The sequence below is a fragment of the Nycticebus coucang genome, chromosome 3, assembly GCF_027406575.1.
Source record: "Nycticebus coucang isolate mNycCou1 chromosome 3, mNycCou1.pri, whole genome shotgun sequence".
NCBI classification, from domain to species: domain Eukaryota; kingdom Metazoa; phylum Chordata; class Mammalia; order Primates; family Lorisidae; genus Nycticebus; species Nycticebus coucang.
Genome location: NC_069782.1, coordinates 131,309,228 through 131,331,473, shown reverse-complemented (window position 1 = coordinate 131,331,473; position 22,246 = coordinate 131,309,228). Strand labels below are relative to the sequence as shown.

At 51.9% G+C, this 22,246-nt stretch overlaps 1 protein-coding gene across 4 annotated transcripts; it reads left to right on the top strand.

The window, feature by feature from the left end:
- The first annotated feature begins 8,108 nt into the window (after positions 1 to 8,108).
- Positions 8,109 to 21,617, top strand: LDB1 (LIM domain binding 1). Of its 4 annotated transcripts, none has more exons than XM_053583071.1 (11): positions 8,109 to 8,491; positions 17,624 to 17,726; positions 17,855 to 17,899; positions 18,008 to 18,083; positions 18,184 to 18,286; positions 18,447 to 18,619; positions 19,190 to 19,312; positions 19,540 to 19,623; positions 19,715 to 19,838; positions 20,045 to 20,187; positions 20,871 to 21,617. In XM_053583071.1, exons 1-11 carry the CDS (start codon positions 8,467 to 8,469, stop codon positions 21,099 to 21,101), a joined length of 1,230 nt encoding a protein of 409 aa, XP_053439046.1. In that variant the 5' UTR covers positions 8,109 to 8,466; the 3' UTR covers positions 21,102 to 21,617. The 4 variants fall into 4 exon arrangements, with proteins under 4 accessions (XP_053439046.1, XP_053439045.1, XP_053439047.1 ...); XM_053583070.1 differs by having other exon boundaries at positions 20,045 to 20,193; XM_053583072.1 differs by lacking the exon at positions 8,109 to 8,491 and adding an exon at positions 12,371 to 12,574 and having other exon boundaries at positions 20,045 to 20,193.
- Positions 21,618 to 22,246: the final 629 nt, after the last annotated feature.

Below are 22,246 nucleotides of genomic sequence, written 5' to 3'. Positions count from 1 at the left end.
TTGAACCCACCACCTCCGGCATATGGGATCAGCGCCCTACTCCTTGAGCCACAGGCGCCGCCCCCTGTTCCCTATTTTTTTGTTTGTTTGTTTTTTGAGACAGAGTCTTACTATGTCGCTCTCGGTAGAGAGCTGTAACGTCACAGCTCACAGCAACCTCAAACTATTGGGCTTAAGTGATTCCCTTGCCTCAGTCTCCCAAGTAGCTGGGACTACAGGCACTCGCCACAAAGCCCGACTATTTTTTGTTGCAGTTGTTCATTATTGTTTAGCTGGCCTGGGCCGGTTTCAAACGCGCCAGCCTCGGTGTATGTGGCAGGCACCATAACCACTGTGCTACAGCGCCGAGCACTTTTGTTAGTTTTGTTTTGTTTTGTTTTTTGAAAGAGTCTCACTTTGTCATCCTTGGTAGAGTGTCTTGGCGTTATAGCTCACAGCAACCTCCAACTCTTCGTGTCAAGTGATTCTCTTACCTCAGCCTCCCAAGAAGCCGGGACTACAGGCGTCTGCCACAACGCCCAGCTACTTTTAGAGACTGGGCTCTCCCTCTGGCTCAGGCTGGTCTCTAACCTGTGAGCTCAGGCAATCCACCCACCTCGGCCTCCCAGAGTGCTAGGATTACAAGCGTGAACCACACCGCGCCCGGCACTGTTCCCGATTTTTTTTTTTTTTTTTTTTTTGTAGAGACAGAGTCTCACTTCATGGCCCTCGGTAGAGTGCTGTGGCCTCACACAGCTCACAGCAACCTCCAACTCCTGGGCTTAAGCGATTCTCCTGCCTCAGCCTCCCGAGCAGCTGGGACTACAGGTGCCCACCACAACGCCCGGCTATTTTTTGGTTGCAGTTTGGCCGGGGCCGGGTTTGAACCTGCCACCCTCGGTATATGGGGCTGGCGCCTTACCGATTGAGCCACAGGCGCCACCCTGTTCCCGATTTTTAAAAAAAAACTTTTATTACAGGCTCGGTGCCCGGAGCACAGTGGTTACAGCATCAGCCACACACATCTAGGCTGGCAGGTTCGAACCCAGCCCTGGTGAGCTTAAACATTAATGAACAACTACAACAAAAAATAGACGGGCTTTGTGGCGAGCTACCTGTAGTCCCAGATACTTGGGAGACTGAGGCCAGAGAATCGCTTAAGTTCAAGAGTTAGAGGTTGCTGTGAGCTGTGACTCCTTGGCACTCTATCAAGGGCAACATAGAGAGACTCTGTCTCAAAAAAAAAAACAAAAAAAAACTTGCATTAACCAACCAAAAATTATTTCAAAAACTGCAAAACTGTATAGAGTAAAAATTGTACTTGCCCTGCAAAATCCACTTCCATCCCTATTCATCCACACTTTTTTATAGGACTATAAAAATGTATAGAGAAATCAATGAATCCCCAACAAAAAAAAAGTTATTAACTTATTTAAAAATTTCCTTTTACTGTCAACCTACCTAACTCATTAAATTAAAATAAGTTTCTTTTATACAGCAAAAAAAAAAAGAAAAATGTATAGAGAAGGCTCAGTGCCCATAGTTCAGTGCTTAAGACGCCAACCACATACGCTGGCTGGTGGGTTGGAACCTGGCCGGGCCTGCTGAACAACAATGACAACTGCAACAAAAAAATAGCTCAGCATTGTGGCAGGCGCCTGTAGTCCCAGCTACTTGGGAGGCTGAGGCAAGAGAGTTGCTTGAGCCCAAGAGTTTGAGATTGCTGTGAGCTATTACACCATAGCACTCTACTGAGGGTGACAAAATGAGGCTCTGTCTCAAAAAACAAAAAAAAAAAGTATAGGGACACAAATTGGTCTTTTCTTTATTAAAAAATGGGATAATAATTCTATATGTATGGTTCTTGCTTTTTTATGTAACACTCTGTTAATCCATTAACTAACCAAATATTTACTGAGCTCTAAGTGACTACAAGTTCTAGTATTATGAATATACCATCATTGAGATGATTTTTTTTTTTTTTTTTTTTGTAGAGACAGAGTCTCACTTTACCACCCTCCAGTAGAGTGCCGTGGCGTCACACGGCTCACAGCAACCTCCAACTCTTGGGCTTACACGATTCTCCTGCCTCAGCCTCCCGAGCAGCTGGGACTACAGGCGCCCGCCACAATGCCCAGCTACATTGAGATGATATTTAAGGGCAGTACCTGTGGCTCAGTGAGTAGGGTGCCAGCCCCATATTCTGAGGGTGGCAGGTTCAAACCCAGCCCCAGCCAAACTGCAACAAAAAATAGCCAGAAGTTGTGCTAGGTTCCTGTAGTTCCATCTACTGGGGAGGCTGAGGCAAGAGAATCGCATAAGCCCAAGAGCTGGAGGTTGCTGTGAGCTGTGACATCACAGCATTCTACTGAGGGCAACAAAGTGAGATTCTGTCTCTCAAAAAAAAGGAGGCTGGGGCGGCGCCTGTGGCTCAGTCGGTAAGGCGTCGGCCCCATATGCCGAGGGTGGCGGGTTCAAACCCAGCCCTGGCCAAACTGCAACCAAAAAATAGCCGGGCGTTGTGGCGGGCGCCTGTAGTCCCAGCTACTCGGGAGGCTGAGGCAAGAGAATCGCGTAAGCCCAAGAGTTAGAGGTTGCTGTGAGCCGTGTGACGCCACGGCACTCTACCCGAGGCCGGTACAGTGAGGCTCTGTCTCTACAAAAAAAAAAAAAAAAAGAGAAAAAAAAAAAGGAGGCTGGGCATGGTGGATCACGCCTATAATCCCAGCACTTGGAAGGCCAAAGCAGGTGGATTGCCTGAGCTCACAGGTTAGAGACCAGCCTGAGCCATAATGAGACCTTGTCTGTAAAAAAAAAAAATAGCCGGCTGAGGTGGCACCTGTGGCTCAATAGGTAGGGCTGGCCCCATATGCCAAGGGTGGCAGGGTTGAACCTGGCCCTGTCCAAACTGCAACAAAAACTAGCCAGGAATTGTGGCAGGCGCCTGTAGTCCCAACTACTCGGCTGAGGCAAGAGAATCGTCTAAGCCCAAGAGTTGGAGGTTGCTGTGAGCTGTGACATCACAGCGCTCTACCAAGGGCGACAGGGTGAGACTTCATCTAAAAAAAAATTAGCTGGGCATTGTGGCAGGTGCCTGTAGTCCCAGCTACTTGGGAGGCTGAGGCAAGAGGATCACTTGAACCCAAGAGTTGAGTTTGCTATGAGCTAAGATGCCACAGCATTCTACTGAGGGTGACTAAGTGAGACTCTGTCTCAAAAAAAAAAAAAAAAAAGATACTGGCATGTCACTGAATTGATCTTTTTTTTTTTTTGAGACAGACTCTCATTTTTTTGGCCCTGGTAGAGCGCCGTTGCATCATTGCTCACAGCAAATTCAAACTCTTGGGCTCAAGCAATCCTCTTGCCTCAGCCTCCCAAGTAGCTGGGACTACAAGTGCCCACTACCATGCCAAGCTATTTTTTAGAGACAGGGGTCTCACTCGGGCTCAGGCTTGTCTTGAACTCATGAGCTCAAGCAATCCACCTGCCTTGGCCTCCCAGAGTGCTAGGATTACAGCACCTCACCCAGCCCAAGACATTGGCATTAAGTTAAAGAGGTTCTCTCTCTCCCCATACAAAAAGTAAGGCAGGGCGGCGCCTGTGGCTCAGTGAGTAGGGCGCCGGCCCCATATACCGAGGGTGGCGGGTTCAAACCCGGCCCTGGCCAAACTGCAACCAAAAAATAGCTGGGCGTTGTGGCGGGCGCCCGTAGTCCCAGCTACTTGGGAGGCTGAGGCAAGAGAATCACTTAAGCCCAGGAGTTGGAGGTTGCTGTGAGCTGTGTGAGGCCATGGCACTCTACCGAGGGCCATAAAGTGAGACTCTGTCTCTACAAAAAAAAAAAAAAAAAAGTAAGGCAAAGGGGTAGCATACTAGGTCAAGTGCTTTTTAGCTGTGTGGCCTTGGGAAAGTTACCTAACTTCCCTAACCCTGGTTGCTCTAAGACAGGGGTCCTCAAACTGCGGCCCGTGGGCCACATGAAGCGGTGTGATTGTATTTGTTCCTGCTTTGTTTTTTTTACTTCAAAATAAGGTATGTGCAGTGTGCATAGGAATTTGTTCATAGTTTTGTTTGTTTTTTTTTGTAGAGACAGAGTCTCACTTAGTTGTCACCCCATAGTTTTTGTTTTTTTTTTAAACTATAGTCCGGGGTGGCGCCTGTGGCTCAGTCGGTAAGGCGCTGGCCCCATATACCGAGGGTGGCGGGTTCAAACCCGGCCCCGGCTGAACTGCAAACCAAAAAACAGCCGGGCGTTGTGGCGGGTGCCCGTAGTCCCAGCTGCTCGGGAGGCTGAAGCAAGAGAATCGCTTCAGCCTGGGAGTTGGAGGTTGCTGTGAGCTGTGTGATGCCATGGCACTCTACCAAGGGCGATAAAGTGAGACTCTGTCTCTACAAAAATAAATAAATAAATAAATAATAAACTATAGTCCGGCCCTCCAATGGTCTGAGGGACAGTGAATTGGCCCCTTGTTCAAAAAGTTTAAGGACGCCTGCTCTAGGAGCCAAAGTCACTTACCTTCACCACCCATTCAAAAGTATTGAGATGGCATTTCCTTAAAGGAAACTGGGTCACTAGATCAGCTAAGATGTCAGTGGGAAGGCAGCTCCTGTGGCTCAGTGAGTAGGGTGCCGGCCCCATATACCGAGGGTGGCGGGTTCGAACCTGGCCCCAGCTACACTGCAACAAAAAAATAGCTGGGCGTTGTGGCAGACGCCTGTAGTCCCAGCTACTCGGGAGGCTGAGGCAAAAGAATCACTTAAGCCCAGGAGCTGGAGGTTGCTGTGAGCTGTGATGCCAGAGCAATCTACTGAGGGTGACATAGTGAGACTCTGTCTCTAAAAAAAAGAAGAAAAAAAAAAAAAAGGGTGGCGCCTGTGGCTCAAGGAGTAGGGCGCCAGTCCCATATGCCGGAGGTGGTGGCGGATTCAAACTCAGCCCCAGCCAAAAACTGCAAAAAAATAAATAAATAAATAAATAAATAAAATAAATCACTTGGTTAGCCAGGCAGGCGTTGTGGTGGGCTCCCAGCTACTTGGGAGGCTCAGGCAAAAGAATTGCTTGAGCCAAGAGTATGAGGGTGCTGTGAGCTATGATGTCATAGCACTCTACCAAGGGTGACAAAGTGAGACTCTTTCCCCCCACCAAAAAAATTAGCTGGGTGCAGTGGTGCAACCACCTATATTCTCAACTACCTTGGGGGCTAAAGCAGTAGAATGGCTTTGGCCCAGGAGTTGGAGGCTACAGTGAGCTATGATCATGCCATTGCACTCCAACCTGTATGACAAGAGTTTAAGACCACTCTAAAAAAAAGGAATTCAGACTTCAGTTTTTTTGCTTGTTTACTAGGTAATAGCATCTTCTTTCAGAAGTCCTTGTGAAAAGTAAATGAAATCGCAGATTTGAAACATCTTGCATAGTGCCTGCCCTACTGCATGCTAAACAAATGTGGTTTTGTCTTCCTCCTTTGCCTTTCACATCCATTTGTGTAACCTAAGAGAAACCTCAGATTCAGAGGAGGCAAAGACTTTTATAGGGTGGATTGTAATACCCCTCATCTACCCAGGTGATTGGTGATCACCATGGAATCTGGCCAAGCTAGTTATTTGGAATGACTGGCCTTAGGGGTAAGTGGTCAGAGGATTGGAGGAAGGCAAATTCAAGGACATTAGAGAAAGGAGTCAAGGCAGTCCTCCCTACACACACCATCTCAGATCATCTGCCAATCCAGCCCCATCCTGGATTGTTTAGATTGTGGCAGGTGCCCAGTTCCACCTATTTGGGAGGCTGAGGCAAGAGAATCGCTTAAGCCCCAGAGTTTGAGGTTGCTGTAACCTGTAACGCCACAGGACTCTACTGAAGGTGACATAGTGAAACTCTGTCTCCAAAAAAAAAAAAAGAAGAAGAAAGAAACTAATGTCTATTAAGTATTGACTATGTGGCCGGCACTAGGTTAGGTGACTGGGTGCACATTATCTAGTTTGTACAGAGGATAAAGGTAGAGCTCAGAGTACAATAGGGAGCTACTACTCTAGGTCATTCAGGTAGTGAGGGGGAAAGCTTGAATTGGAACCTAGGTAACCAAAATTTCAAGTCAGCGTTCTGTGGCTTTAAGTTTTCTCTACTCCCTCTAGTGCTGACCTCTGGGAGAATGAGGGGAGGAGGTGAGCTCAAGCAGGCGATGCTGCCAAGGAAATATTTGTGTGAATGTGGATGGCTTCAGTCATGTCCCCAGGTGATGAGGACAGGAAAGCTAGGGTGGGAGAATCCACAATGTATAGCTCTCTCTGCATTTCCTAAAGCACAGGAGAAGGAGGTCCCCATTCCTTGACAGGCCCTTTTTTTCTTTTTTTTTTTTTTTTGAGACAGTGTCTCACTATGTTTCTCTCGGTAGAGTGAGTGCTGTATCATCACAGCTCACAGCAACCTCAAACTCTTGGGCTTAAGCGATTCTCTTGCCTCAGCCTCCCACATAGCTGGGACTACAGGTGCCTGCCACAACACTGGGCTATTTTTGTTGCAGTTACCACTGCTGTTTTAGCTGGCTAGGGCCGGGTTTGAACCCGCCACCCTCAGTATATGGGGCCAGTGCCCTTCCCACTGAGCCACAGGCATGGCCCCAGGTGCCGCCCCAGGCCCTTTTTTTCAAACCCCAGACTCAGCATCTTTCCATCCTTTCATGCTTCAGCAGCAAAACCTAAGGTGGAGAGAAGAGGTTTCAAAAACACTTAAGCCTCCACATCTGTAACCCTCACCCAGTCAGTCAAGCCAGCTGTGCAGACTCTGAGACAAAGTGAGGGAATCAAACAGCCTTTTTGACAATTCCCCTCCAAGTAACAAAGGGGAGAAACCCCTACCCAGTCTGGGCCTGATACCCTGGAATGAGGGGACTAGTTCAGGTCACCAGCATCTACCCCTTCAGCCCATCCTGAAGCTTAAGGAAGAGAAACTAGCAGCTGGGGACCCCCAAGAGGGAGGCGGCCAACTCTGCTCCACGCCTCTCTCTCCTTCTCCTTCCTGGCTGATAGGTATTTCCTGTTTATGAGGCAGCTAAGGCTGAGCTTTTGGGAAGGGATGGAGATGGAGCCCCTCCTCTCCTACGGCTGGATTGGGGAGTCCTTGAGGAATGCCTGAAGGTTGGAAGGCTCCTCCCTGGGGAAGGCGTGTTCCTGACATTGACTGTCCAGATCATTCCCCCCGCCCCAGCAACCCTCCCACCCCTGGCCAAGGTCTCTACGGGTTGGGGGCACTGGAGGAGTCTGGTTCCTGTTCTGTCTCCAAAGCCTTCAAAGGAGAATAGCTTCCAGGAGGAATGGGGAGGGGAGGGAGGAAGGGGGGAGGAAGGCGCCAAAGCTGGATGGAGAAAAGGGGGAAGGGAGGAGAGTATCTTGAATGATGTGTCAGAGCCTTCCAGGAGGGCCTGTGTATCTCGGCCCCTCTCCCGTCCAACCTGGTGGTCATTTCGCAGTCCCCTCCTCCCAGCAAAACGCAGATCCCTGGCCCTTAGGCCGAGAGGGCGGGGACCCCACTTAATTAACCCTTTTAATTCTCGTCCCAGCTGGTTTAACAGGCAAAGGAGGAACGGTTAATTCAAGGAGAGGGTGAGTTGAGGGTTGCTACAAAAACTAGGATTCTGCCCCTTTCTCCTCCAAACAGCTTGGAGTAGGAACGCTTAACAAGGGGTTTTAAAAATAAGGCTGGGGTCTTAGCAGAGACCTCAAGCAGGTGATCGGCAGTCCTGGAGCACGGCCCCAGTGGAGAGAGAGCTACATCTCACCGCCCACCCTGGCTCCGCCTTCCTCAGTGCTTGCTCCCGCTTCGGCTCGGCTATGCTCCCAACCCAGCGCCACCCAGAGGACCGACACCGAGAGTGAGGCTTCGCCTCCTATCCCCCCTCGCCCTTCCTTTCTGGGGTCTGTGCCTCCGTCTCCTTTTTTATAGGCTGCGTCACATGCATGCCGTTCCCTGAACACTCTTGCCCCTCGCTGCCAGCCGCGCGGCGCACGCACGTAGTCCCTTGTAGAGCGCTCGCCCGGTCACTTTGACACAGCTCTCCCCTCCCACTAGCAGGACAATTAGCATATTAATAAAGCCCGGCCCTGCCGAACTGGGGCTGGAGAGTCGACGCCAGAGAGAGGGAGAGCGCGAGCGCGAGCGCGAGGGAGAGGGGGGTGAGCGGCGACGGCGGGGAGGGCGGCGGGAGCGCACAGACACGCACACGCACACGCGCACACACGGACACACACTCTCGGGACGCACACATAGAGGCAGCTCGCCTTCCTGCCTGGCTTCCTTCCTGTCTGTTCAGCGCCTGACAGGCCCCTTACTGCAGCCCAGGGCCGCGCGTACCGGGCCGAGGCCGGGCCGGGCCGGGCCGGCTGCGAGGGCAGCGGGGGCCGCGGGCGGCGGCAGCGGCTCATGCCCGGCCTGTCCCCGCGAGGGGCGGGCACCGTGACTCGGCTGGGCCCCCAGCGGCGGGCGATGTGAAGATGTCAGTGGGCTGTGCTTGTCCTGGTGAGTGAGGCGCGTGGCCGCCTATCCCCTCCCTGCCTAACCTTCCCCGCGGACCCCTCACTGCATGTTTGGCAAGAACTTTGGTGGGCGTAGATGGGCATAGGGGGAAGAAGGGGGCTGTAAGGAGCATGCGGGGCCTCGGCCGCGGGGAGGCTTTTTCCCATCTGTGTAAATACGCAGCAGCTCCAAAGCACTGGGAGGAGGCTCTGGGGGTAGCTTAAGTGTATGTTTTTGTTTTTGTTTTTTTTGGAGGTGAGTGTGGAGGCTAATTGGGGAGGTGCTGGGGGGGCTGAAATTCTCAGAATTCCAGGTGGTTAGCCAATCAGAAGTAACTCTGGACTTTTGACACCCCCCCTCAGGTCATCATAGAGTTGTGATTGGCTGATATGGGTCCCCCCCTCCCTGCGACCTATTGCCTATGACACCCCCTCTCAGGCCCTTTCTGAGGACTCTGTTTGCAGGGACGTATGGGTTGGGGCCCATCTTGTCCCCCATCCAACTTTTCCTGCCTGTTGCCAGGGAAGGATGGCCCTCCTGAGGGACAGAAGGTACTCCTAGGGGGTGCCAGATAATTGGGCCCTTGGGTCTGGCATCTCTGCCCTAGTGGGAGGGGGAATTTGGCAGCCCCAGGCAAGCTAGGAAATAGAGTGATTTGTGGAGAGGTGAGCTGGAGGGAGCAATTGCTTGACTCCAAAGTGAAAACTTGAGGACCCAGGTTTAGATCCCTGAATCCCCCAAACACATACCAGCTCTTGTCAGGGACAGCCTGGGTCTGAGTTTTTTCCTGGAGGAGAAGAAGTTCTACCTCACTGCCAGGAGGAAATAGAGGAGCCATGTGACCGGAGAGGTAGTCTACAGAGGGCCTTAGAACATACTCTCTGTCTCCATCCCCAGAACTCTGGGTCCTGGAGTTGGCCCTTCTGTCACAGGCTGTAGTCAGCTTTCTCCTGTAAGTCAGTGTCCCTGAATCTAGCCTGGTTTTGACCCTTCATCCCTCCAGATGCCCAGCTATCTAAGAGGCCCATACTTTACAAACATACACCCTCCCACCCCCAATCCCCAAGAGAAGCTGCCAGTGCGGAAGCTTCCTTGAAAATCATGTGACCTAGGCCAAGCTGGGCTGGGCACACACTTCATGTGTCTGCTGAGGCTGATGTTTTAGGCATATGGGGCCCAGAGGCAAGGCCAAGAGACCCCAAGGATCCTAGAATATCTGGGTATGGGAACCCTAGCTCCTGCTGCAGAGGGTATAGAAAAGGAGGAAAGAGAAGAGTTTGCCAAGCTGGAATCCTGCCTGGCCCCATCATCTCCCCTCCTACCAGTCTGGTGTGCATGTTCTATGTATTTTCTCCTTTGTAATTGTCTCATGCTGGGTACCCTGTTCAGATCTTTCCATGCTCTGAGCCCACCCTAGAGCCCTGAACCTCTATCATTGCACACAAACAGAGCAGAAACTAAGGCTCTGAACAAGCTAGAGGATAGAGTATTAACTTTTGATTCTTCATTCCTACAAACAGCAGGTAGAGGGAAGGTTGTCAGGCTGGAGATAGATGGGCGATTGGCCCTGAAGCTGACTCAGGGTACCTGGTTCCAGTGGGAGGAGAGAGAAAGTTTCCTCTCCGTGCCTTTGGGAACAGCATGGGGAAAGGAAGAGGACACATGCCTAGGGGTGTGTGTGTGTGTGTATATGTGTGTGTGAAGGTAAGGGGACAGACAACTTCAGTCAGTGCTCCAAAAGGCATGTTCCTTTTGTGTGTCTGGTGGCCTGACTGAGGGAGAGGGTGCAAAATATGGCTAAGAGTGGGAAGTCTTTTTCCTGATTATGAAGAAGCCTTATGGATGATGCCACAGAGGATGAATGGAGGTTAGACTTCAAGGAGAACCATGTGGGGAGGGGCTCGAGAGTAGACTGGAGGTGGGGAATGGTAGGAGTTAGGGTGAAAGAAGGAATTGGCTTGCATGGGTGGGTGGAAGCACATGTTTGGACATAAGAGCATCATAGTGGCATGTAGCAGTCTAGACCCAAAGACCTGTCCCCACCCCCTCAACCTTGAGCAGCCCTGAGGTGAGGGCTAAGGCGCCCTGGCAGGCCTGCCTGCTGCCTGGCTGCCTGACTGTCTGAGTCTCTCCTTTGTGCTCTGCTGTCTCCGGGCTCCTCCTCCTCCCCCATCCGGGCAGAGACAGCACATGCCCCACACATGTGACTGAGGGAAGCCAGAGCACACGCAGACCCACACACATGCACACGCTGACACACCACAAGATATACATGTACACACGCCCAATTCCCATAGTGCTCCTGGCGTGGGGAACAGCTTCTGTGGCTGAAATGACCAGGGGCAGGGAGAACCTCTGCTAGGGCTGTCATCCTGGGAAAGATGCTGAGGGGGCCAGGGCCTGTCTGGGGCAGCATGTGGCTCAGAAGGGTTAAGGCAGGGAGGAGTAGGGGGAGGGGACGAGGCAGCAGTGGTGGCGGCTGGGAGCCAGGAGAGGAGGATGGCAGAGCGCCAGGCCAACGGGAGGCCGGGTACAGACAAAGGAAGGGGGGCAGGCACACTGGAGGCCTGGGTCAGGGAGCCCCAGGGGCCCGGGCAGGGGGCAGTGCTGGTACCTTTTCCTGTGGGCTAGGGCTGGCTGCTGTCCTTTGAATCCTCACCTGTAGGAGAAATATTCTCCCTCATCATCTTTGTCATTTTTGCTGCTTCGCCTACCACTGATTTTAAGGCCTTCTTACTCAGACTCTTTGGCTGGACCTCTTCTATCCCTGTGCAACTGGGGGAATTGGGTCAGAGCAGGGAGAGGAGCAGACTTGCTAGAGAAGGAGAATTAGGAGAAGGTCTGTTTGGGATGATATGCCAGAGTCTTGATACATCTTGGCATTGATATTTCCCTTTTCCCCACAGTGGGACAGGAGGGCCCTTAAAATTCCCCCAGTCTGAGGAGAAAGGCTGGTAGGGGTTCTGAGCTCTGGGCTGGGGACTGAAGCCAGAGCATTTACCCATCCCCCTTCCCCATGTGGGCAGTCATTTGAGGCCTGGAGGGTGAAGGGAGTAGGAATGGCTGCAGTGCCTCGGGGCTGGGCTTGTATCTAGTACGTTTAGACATCCAGGGTTCTAGCCCCAGGGCCCTCCTATTAAGATCTCACTGTTAGGATATTTGGTTTTATGTGCAATAAGGATCTCTTGAGATACTGCCTGTGAATACACTTTGGAAAGTTTAAAGGCAAAAAATAAATGGTAAGAATCGAGCTGTCAGTGGGGGAGAAGCGTGGCTATCCCTGGGTTGTAAATTTGGGAGTCAGTGGGAATGTCTTAAGTCATGGTGGTAGTCTGTATGTTGCAGGGTCTGACTAAATGTCATAGATTTTAATATGTTTGTGAAAACTGGGGTGGATCATATGGCCACCTAGAGATGAGGTATGGTGTGTAGGTTTAGAGAGGATAGTTTATGCGTTAAGTGTAACAAATGATCAGGGTGTATATGTGGTAGTCTGTCATAGGTTTAGGGGGAGTAACACAGTTTCAGGGTATGTGTTGAGGTCAGGGTGCATGAAGAGTTACAGGTCCCTGTATGTATGACATTGTGTGTGGGTGTATGTACAGTGTTTGAGTATTAAGGGTTTAAGATAGATCACAGATTGAAGTGTGTATCAAGTACATGATTTCTGTGAAAATTAGATGTGTTACTTAGATGTACAGGATGTTCACACAGCCAGGTGCAATATTATTGCACAGTTAACCAGTGTGTATGTCATGAGACATCCAGTCCTTGGAGTTGTGTGTAAATATAGTGTGTGTGTAGGGGGGAGGGTGGCAAGTAGAGGAGCAAACACTCAATTTGCAAAGAAGGAAGTAGGAGGTACCTTCCTGTGTGTGTGTAAGAGAGAGAGAGACAGAGAAAGGGTTTTCCTTTCCCTATCTTGAGAAGAGCCCGGACCACTACCCAAGGTTTAGCAATATCCTCTTCCTTGGGTTCTTTCCCACCCCCACTATATTGGAAAACGGGTCTACTGGCTCTTTTTTTTCCTGGGTGGTGGGAAGGATTCAGCAACAGACTAGGCCTCCTCTGGAAACCCATAGATGGGTAAGTTTGCCTTCTGTGGCTATAACAGCATCTCTTTCCCTGGCAGCCACACATCTTCACTAGTAGTGGTGGAGAAGAGGCTTCTTGTTAAGGAGAATCTAAGGCAGGGCTTGGAACTTAGCTGGGTTGGTGGAGGGCAGGGAAGCCTGGAGGGTCCCCTTCCCTCCAATTAGTGTTTACAGACTGAAGTCACAATGTGTCTCTGTCAAAAATAACCCCCTGGAGCCTCCCCCCAGCTGCTCTGGGATTTCACCAGGGGAACCCAGGGTGGCAGCCCAGGCCAGCTTTCAACTGGACACATCCAGGGAGAGAGTAAGAGAGATTTGCGGGGAGTTATGGAAGGTGGTTTGAAGATACTGGGGAGGCTGCTGAGAGGAACGGACTCTCCTGCATCCCTGTCTGTGGCTTTGGGTCCTCTGCTCACTCCTGAGCACCACCCCTGGGGCTTGGAGGGGGAGCCTGCATTTCGTTCCTGGCGCCCACAAGCCTTCCTTCCATCCAGGTCTCTCCCGGGCCAATCCGTTCCCTGTCTCTCCCAGTCTCTGTCTCTCTTTTGTTTTTCTCAGCAGTCCCTCTGTCCCAGCCTGCCTCTCTCCCTCCCTCTCTCGCTCTTCCCCTAGCCTCGCTTGGAGGGGGCAGGGCCGGTGGGGGCAGCTCCACCCTCCGCCCGCCCTGGGGCCTCATTCTGAGAGAGGCTCGGAGAGGGCGAGCTGGGAGGGAGGGAGGCAGGGAGAGAAAGGGAGGAAAGGAAGGGAGCCGGCAGCGCTGCGTGTGTGTCTGAGTGTGCGAGTGTGAGTGAGTGTGAGTGCCGGGCCCTGCCTCTCCTGGTGCCCCCAGCAGAGGGACCCGGTGGCTTGGGGTGGCGGGCGGGCTGCTCGGAGGCAGAGGCAGCTAGAGGCGGCGGCGAGGAGAGCCGAGGAGGAGGAGGAGGAGAGAGGAAAGAGCGGAGCAGCCATTGTTGAGGGAAACCTTGCAAACAAAGAAGGCTCCGGACTCCCCGCGGCCCCCCGCCACCCGGGCCGACCCCCTGGCCCCCGGCCTCCAGCCCTGTGGCCATTGTAACTTTCCCCCGGTGCTGTGGCCACCGTGGAGTGGGCCGAGATCGTGCGTGCGAGTCTTTGTGCGGCCGGCGGAGTGGAGCTCCCAGCCAGGCCTGCCTGTCCCACTCGGGACATGAGCAGCTGAAGTTGGACTCCCCTCAGCTCTTACCCCTGCCAGGGCCCCTCTGGGCTTCCAGCCGCTCCCCGCACCTCTCCTGGCCCCCCAGTTCTCCCAGGTAAGTCTGGGCACCCTGCAAGCCTGTTGGGGGTGGGCGGAAGGCCCTCAGTCTGTACCAGGTCTGGTGTGCTGACTCGGGAGAAGTACCCCAGCTTGTAGAGGCCAGGCCAGGGCTCTTAGGCCTGCTGACCTACGGTCAGGTCCCAAAGAGAGGGGCCCTGCCCTCAGGTCAGGCTGGTTTCCCTGGGAAACCCAACTGGAGGTACCCCCCATCAACCTCAGGAGGCAGCTTCCCATCCAGAGAAAACTTTACTAGTTCTGGGCTCTTCTCCCTCCCTAAAGGCTCCCAGATTGCTAGAGGGTGGCTATGTCTGACTCCAGGGCTAGATGACATATCCCCTCCACCCCCACCTTGCTCCCTCTATCCCTGCTGCTGGGGACAGGCGGCCACAGGGACAGATGGTCTGGGTGATGTCCCTCCCCTTTTTGTGCTGGGCTACTGGGAGTTGCTGTGGGTCTGGAGAGATGCTGAGTTTGTGTCCATTCACTGGAAGTATAAACAGAGGCCCCAGAACTCTGGGCTTTAGCACTTCGAAACTATTACCCAGCCTTAGGCAATGTCTGTCTGTTCTTTAGAGAGAGAATAGGTTCTGAGGCTTTTTTTAGAATTGAAGATGACCCAGGTATCCTGCATTTTTTCATATTCTTCAGCTGACATTTCTTCCTCAAGTGGCTATGAAATTAAGGGGGGCATGAGTAGTTATGCTTTTGGGGAAAGGACTATCTAGGTAGGGATGAGGGCCAGGTCTGAGAATGTAGACTGTGGGATTCATTACCCAGACCTGGCCCCTGGTGGGCTGTGTGAGCTTGGGCTTTCCTGGTGGCCTTAGTCTCCCTATCTCCCAAGTGGAGACACTTGGGAACTGGGTGGGGACTCTTTCCTGAGACACAGGCTTAGTCCAGACTGGCATGGGAAAGCTGTGTGTGCTGTTCTTGGAGCATGTGGATGTGGAGTGAGGGCCTGTTGCTGGCACCTTGATTCTGCCTGCGGCTGCTGGGTTCCAGCCCTTGATAGGCATGTTGGGGCGAGCTGAGGGTGGAAGCCTGCCAGACAGGCTGAGGCACACGTGTGTGCAGACACACACTGGCTCTGACTCTTGGTACCTTCAGGGACTGTGCAGTCTGAGCCCCTCTGGGACCCTCCTTTTGCCTACATTGTGAGGAGGGGGCCCTGGGGAGAGAATTAAATGACACATTTTGGCACAGGGTCTTCTTTTGTCTCTTTTCCCAAAGGAACAAAATAGATTTTGTATCTAAATTGGGGAGGGGGCTCAGGTGTAGCAGTATAGTTACTCTTCCAAATGCAATAAGGTTCTGGGAACCTGTGGAAGAATATTTGGTATCAGAACCTTTGGAGTCGTGCCTCAGTTTCCCCTCCTATCTTGTGGGGAAGGAAAACACAGAGTGGCAGGGGTACTTGGTTTATACCCAGCTACAAATTTAACACTTCTTCCGGTCAGAAAATGGTATGCCAGGAACCATATGCTGCTAGATGAGATAGAAGAGGGGACCCATGCACACGGCATATACAACTAGTCAGAGACCCCTGACTAGTTACCACTTGCTTCCTAGACTAAGCCCCCTACAATATAGGCTCCTTGCCAGATCTTCTATTTTCTATTTGTAAGTAGAATGGAATCCAGAGGAGGCACATCTATTTCCCTCCCCCACTGTAAGTCTCAGAAGAGAAAAAGGGTTGAGGCTTTGGGTTTCTGGTTTAGAGACAATACTCTACCCATGGTGGGTGTGGGGGCTGGGCTGATAAGGGAGTGGCCGTTGGTGGGGAGGCAGAAGGTCCAACTGGTTATCTGGTGGGTTGTACCCAACAGGCACCCCCCCTTATCTTTCTATCCCCTGCTCTCCTGAGACCCTGGAGGTGGAGGAGGGGCAGAGAGTTCACAAAATCCCCCTTTCTCCTTCCCTACCTTTGTCTCTAGAGGGCAATAAAGGGGTCAGATGGTAGAAATAGTGTAGGATATGGGAATTAGGAGATTTGAGCTCAAGGGCTAGGTCTGCCAGTTACTAGCTGTATGATCTTGGCAAGTGCTTTTGAACCCTCAGTTATCTCATCTGTAAAATGGGAATGTTATGGTCAACCCTGCTACCTCACAGGTTATTGTGATAATGGAATGAAACTAGATAAAAGGGGGGTTTATAAAAATTAGATCCTAATGTTTGAATATTTATTCTATGATATTGACATTTCTTTCCAGCTTCAGTTTCTCTTCTATCATCCAGGGCTCAGCCAAGTTAAGAAGTAGGGACCTGGGGAGGCACCTGTGGCTCAGTGAGTAGGGTGCCGGCCTCATATACCGAGGGTGGCGGGTTCATGCCCAGCCCCGGCCAAACTGCAACAAAAAATAGCCGGGCGTTGTGGTGGGCGCCTGTAGTCCCAGCTACTCGGGAGGCTGAGCCAGGAGAATTGCCTAAGCCCAGGAGTTGGAAGTTGCCGTGAGCTGTGTGATGCCATGGCACTCGTACTGAGGGTGACAAAGTAAGACTCTGTCTCTAAAAAATATATATATTAAAAAAAAAAAAAGAAAAGAAGTAGGGACTTGGGGCCGAGTGCCGTGGCTCATGCCTGTAATGACAGCACTTGGGAGGCTGAGGTGGGTAGATTGCCTGAGCTCACAGGTTGGAGACCAGCCTTGAGCCAGAGCAAGACCTTGTCTCTAAAAATAGCCAGGTATTGTGGCAGTGCCTGTAGTCCTGGCTACTTTGGGAGGCTGAGGCAAGAGACTTGCTTGAGCCCAAGAGTTTGAGGTTGCTGTGAGCTATGACGCCACACACTCTACTGAGGGTGACAAAAAGTAAGACGCTGTCTCCAAATAAAAAAAAAAGGAAAAAAGGAAGAAGTAGGGGACTTGGGTATTGGCTGGGATTAGGGCTGAATACTTCTAGTTTTTTTTTTTTTTTTTGACAGAGTTCAGTGGCATCATAGCTTATAGCAACTTCAGGCTCTTGGACTCACATAATCCACTTGCCTTAGCCTCCCAAGTAGCTGGGACTATAGGCTGCTGCCAAAATGCCCAGCTAATTTTTCTATATTTAGTAGAGACAGGGTCTCGTTCTTTTTTTTTTTTTTTTGTAGAGACAGAGTCTCACTTTATGGCCCTTGGTAGAGTGCCGTGGCCTCATACAGCTCACAGCAACCTCCAACTCCTGGGCTGAAGCGATTCTCTTGCCTCAGCCTCCCGAGTAGCTGGGACTACAGGCGTCCGCCACAACGCCCGGCTATTTTTTGGTTGCAGTTTGGCTGGGGCTGGGTTTGAACCCGTCACCCTCGGCATATGGGGCCGGCGCCTTACCGACTGAGCCACAGGCGCCGCCCCGGGTCTCGCTCTTTTTAAGGTGGTCTTTAGCTCCTGAGATCAAGCAATCCAACCTGACTTAGCCTCCAAGAATGCTAAGATTATAGGCATGAGCCATTGTACCCTGCCTACTCCTGGGTTCTTAATAAAATGAGATTGGGAGGGCGGCGCCTGTGGCTCAAAGGAGTAGGGCACCGGCCCCATATGCCGGAGGTGGCGGGTTCAAACCCAGCCCCAGCCAAAGACTGCAAAAAAAACAAAAGAAAAAAAAATGAGATTGGGGCCAGATGTAGAAGGAGAGATAGGTGCTCCCAGGAGTGGTCCCCTCCCCTAGTCCACCGCTCTCTTGTTGCAGTCAGGCCAGGTTGCTCCATAAAACCCATTCCTATCTACACAGTCTAGCTAGTAGGCTTCCAGGAGAGCTTCCAAGAGTGGCTCAGGGAAATTCTTTCTCTTCTAGGTTGTTCCTCAAAGTCATTCAAGCTGTACTCGCCGAAGGAGCCCCCAAACGGCAACGCCTTCCCCCCCTTCCATCCCGGCACCATGCTGGATCGGGATGTGGGGTGAGTCTCTTGCCCACATCCTAATTCTTCTCCAGGTGGGATCCTACCTGCAAAGGGAAGGGGGTGAAACCCTCCCCAAATGATTCCTGTCTTCCACCCCCATTCTCATGGCCTCTTCTCTTACACAGCCCAACTCCCATGTACCCGCCTACATACCTGGAGCCGGGGATTGGGTAAGTGGAGTTCAGTAGGGAGAAAGGTGCTTTCTGTTGGGTGAAGGCAGGATTTGGGGGAAGAGGGATATTCTGCTTCTACTGACTTCTTTCCTTCACTTCCCCCAGGAGACATACACCATATGGCAACCAAACTGACTATAGAATATTTGAGCTTAACAAACGACTTCAGAACTGGACAGAGGTATGGCCAAGGGAAAAGGAGCTGGGAGCCAGAGGGCTACCTGGGCATCCCTATGGGATATCTTGTGATACATAAACACACACCTCCCTGTATTTCTTAGGAGTGTGACAATCTGTGGTGGGATGCTTTCACAACTGAGTTCTTTGAGGATGATGCCATGCTGACCATCACTTTCTGCCTGGAGGATGGACCAAAGAGATATAGTGAGTGGCTTCTGGGGCATCCTACCATGACAGTATGTACTTCCTGTGTTGTTCTCCTTGGCACTCCTGGAAGTGCTGAGGGATATCTCTTGGCAGGGAGGCATCTGCCTGGCCTCTTTAGTGGTCCCTCTATCCTGAAGAGTTTGTCCCATCTCTACAGCCATTGGCCGGACCCTGATCCCACGCTACTTCCGAAGCATCTTTGAGGGGGGTGCTACGGAGCTGTACTATGTGCTTAAGCACCCCAAGGAGGCATTCCACAGCAACTTTGTGTCCCTTGACTGTGACCAGGGCAGCATGGTGACCCAGCATGGCAAGCCCATGTTCACCCAGGTCAGCAACCCAGCTGGTGGTAGAATACTGAGGCACCTGTGTTTGACTCCCCTCCTCTCTCCCAGCATGCCCTCACAGCTATTCCCAAGGGAGGGATAATGGGAAGTGGCAAAATAAGAAGGGAGGGCCCACATGCTGCAACATTCAGCAAATGTTCATTGATTTTGTATGTGACAATTTTCTGGACCCCAGGGGTACATGAGTAAATAAGAGCCTGTCCTCATAGAGCTTATAGCACAGCAGTTCTCAACCTGTGGGTTGTGATACACAGGAACTGTATTAAAGGGCATTAGGAAAGTTGAGAACCACTGTTATAGCAGATGGGTTTATCACTGGCTACATTAAGAGAGGACAAGGATCTATTGAGCTTTTCTTTGTGTGTGTGTGTAAAGGCCAGGGATGTGACAGATATATGAAGTTGGGGAGTGCTGTGACAGTTACCCATATGTTTATGTGCAAGTGGCAAAAGTGTATGCAATGGGAGAGCTGTGAGCAAAAGGGAGAACTCTAATAGGCACACTTTGAGGAATGTGTGGGGAGGGGGCAGGGTTGTGACAAGCCTGTCCCCAGGTGTGTGTGGAGGGCCGCTTGTACCTGGAGTTCATGTTTGACGACATGATGCGAATAAAGACATGGCACTTCAGCATCCGGCAGCATCGAGAGCTCATCCCCCGCAGCATCCTTGCCATGCATGTGAGTTGTGGGCAGGACTGAGTATGCAAGGGTGAAGGCAGGCAGTGGGTAGGGGGGAACAAGGTCTGCTATTTCCTGACTGTGACCTCGAACAGAGGTTTAGGATTTCTTCATCTGAAAAGTGGGTTTCACATTAATCTCTCAGGAGTGTTACAGTGCTCAGATTATAAGGCAGGTGAGCAGAGGCAATCCAGATGTCAGTGTTCTTCTCTTTTCTCCCTCTCTAGGCCCAGGACCCCCAGATGTTAGATCAGCTCTCTAAAAACATCACTCGGTGTGGGCTGTCCAATTCCACTCTCAACTACCTCCGAGTGAGTCTCTGATTACCAGTTTCTGCCCCATCCCATTTGGTCTCGGCTCTGTGTCTCTCCCATAACAAGCCACCTCCTGGTCTGCCCTCAGCTCTGTGTGATACTTGAGCCCATGCAGGAGCTCATGTCCCGCCACAAGACCTATAGCCTCAGCCCCCGTGACTGCCTCAAGACCTGCCTTTTCCAGAAGTGGCAGCGCATGGTAGCACCCCCCGGTGAGTGCCTTGCACCTGCTCTTAACGGGATCCCACACCACTCCCCATGACTGGATCTTTATCTCCTTATGAAATTCCCCTTCCCCTTCCTTGTTCCTGGTTCTTCAAGCTTGGGATCAGGGTAGTCTTATGCTTCTTAGGAGCCAAAATGGAGAACAGGTTGCCCAGGGCCCTCTCCCACCTGAGTCTCTTTTTCTTTGGCACAGCGGAGCCAGCCCGGCAGCAGCCCAGCAAACGGAGGAAACGGAAGATGTCAGGGGGCAGCACCATGAGCTCTGGGGGTGGCAACACCAACAATAGCAACAGCAAGAAGAAGAGCCCAGCCAGCACCTTCGCCCTCTCCAGCCAGGTACCTGTAAGCATCTCGGCTTTCTTCTCTCTTCTGGGCTGCCCTACTGCTCACCCTTGACCCCTGTCCAAACCTGAGTTTATTAGCAGGTATAGAAGCAGTTTTCCCCATGTACTTGCCAGGATGTACTGACTCCTTTCACTGATGAGAGAGTCCTTGTCAGGCACATGCATAGTGTGATCACACAGACTAAGCATAGGAAGTTGGGGCATGAGATGGAGATAGTCAAGAGAACATACGGACGTTCAGGACAGACAGCTTGGGGCACACAGACCATCAGACATACACGCTTACACTGACAGAGGGACACGCAGACTTGAATGTTTGTGGATCTAGAATACATACACATGTACATGTACATATCCTCCCTTTTATTTTTGATCAGCTCCTTCTCTTACTGCAGGCAGAATTTTAGGAGCACCCTAAAATTTGGTGGGAGATGGACTAGGGAGCTGGTGGAGTAGACTGATAGAGGCTAAAGATTATGGTGCTCTGACATCCTTCAGTGGGAAGGATTTCAGGAGCTGCAAGTGTCAGAGGAAGGGGGTTTTTAATTTGAGTATGAGGAGGGGGTTGGTGCTATTGAGTTTCCCGGGTGGGTTTTGGGACTCTGGGGGTGTCTGCTGCCCTGGGCCGGGCGAGCCCCTGCCCCGATTATGTTTGGGGACCTCCGCCACTCTCAGGATGTGATGGTGGTGGGGGAGCCCACCCTGATGGGCGGGGAGTTCGGGGACGAGGACGAGAGGCTCATCACCCGGCTGGAGAACACCCAGTTTGACGCGGCCAACGGCATTGACGACGAGGACAGCTTTAACAACTCCCCTGCACTGGGCGCCAACAGCCCCTGGAACAGCAAGCCTCCATCCAGCCAAGAAAGCAAATCGGAGAATCCCACATCACAGGCCTCCCAGTAAAGGCCCTGCCATGGCTACCCAGTGCTCTGTGCCTGCCCCGCCCCTTGCAGCCCCAGGGAGCAGAAGACAGAATGAAGAGACTGAGCATCTAAAATGGGCAGCCTCCATCCACCCACTTCAGGGAGGAACTGGACTCGTTGGGGGCAGGTGCCAAGATTTGCCCCCCAGTGGTCCTGGGCTGGGCCTGGCCCCTGCAGAGCCTTTTGGGGGAAGGGGGTACTCAAGTGGATGCCTACGTGGACCCTGGGTTCTGAGACATGTCCTGACCACCCCCAGGGCATTTGCTTCCATCCTCACCCCAGATTCTGGGTTCCCCATCCTCCTGACTTTACCCCTTTCAAGCCTGGGGTTATCTGTACCCACAGCCCTTAGGGACTTAAAGATATGGGGCTTGGTCAAATGCCTCTCTCCCTAGGTGATTGGTAGCAGGGGGGTAAAGTTCTGGGCTCCTCCCTTCTGCCACTTAATCCCAGCTCCCAAGTTTTTAAAAAAATAATATTATTAAAAATGTAAGTTTAAAAACATCACTCACGTTCCCCCTCTTCCCTCTATTAAAAGTCCAGCTACCTCCCTACTCCTGGCAGATTGGGGGTGGAGGTGAGAGTGGGGGCAAGGGGATATGCATACCATTTTATACAGTTTGAGAGCTTCAGACCAAGGAGACACTTTGCCATCTCTTCCCCTTTCCTCTGGGGTGACTAGAGTTGAGAAAGGCATGCCATGGGGTAGGGGGGGCATAAATGGCCACATCTTTGTGACAGTTTCCTGCTGTTGTCTCTGTCTGCCCATCCTCTGGTTTTTGGCCTGCCCTCCTAGTGCTTGTGACTGCCCTCTGTCCCAGCCTCACCCCATCCCATGGTGTGTATATTCTTTACAAGTCCTCCACTAAAGCAGCTGTCTTGGGTGGCTGGAGAGCGAGGTTTCCTACTGTAGGGAGTGTGGAGGGAAGGGAGCAGCCTTGTTTGTCACTGTGTTTGTTTTGTCTTGGTTGGGCAGACATGGGATGGGAGAGGGGTTCATCTATTCTCCTCCAGAACCCTCTTCCCCCAGCCCCTCAAAATGCACATTTAGTTCTACCCTGCCTTCCCCAGAGGGGAAGGAGCCACTGAAGATGTTTCAGCTCTTAAGCCCACCTGGGAGAAATA

Bases quoted from the DNA above. Each gene is read 5' to 3' on its own strand.
- LDB1 (XM_053583070.1), top strand. From the start codon at position 8,467: ATGTCAGTGGGCTGTGCTTGTCCTG. The intron at 8,492-17,623 runs GTGAGTGAGGCG...TTTCTCTTCTAG, and splicing joins AGTGGGCTGTGCTTGTCCTG to GTTGTTCCTCAAAGTCATTC. The intron at 17,727-17,854 runs GTGAGTCTCTTG...TCTCTTACACAG, and splicing joins ATGCTGGATCGGGATGTGGG to CCCAACTCCCATGTACCCGC.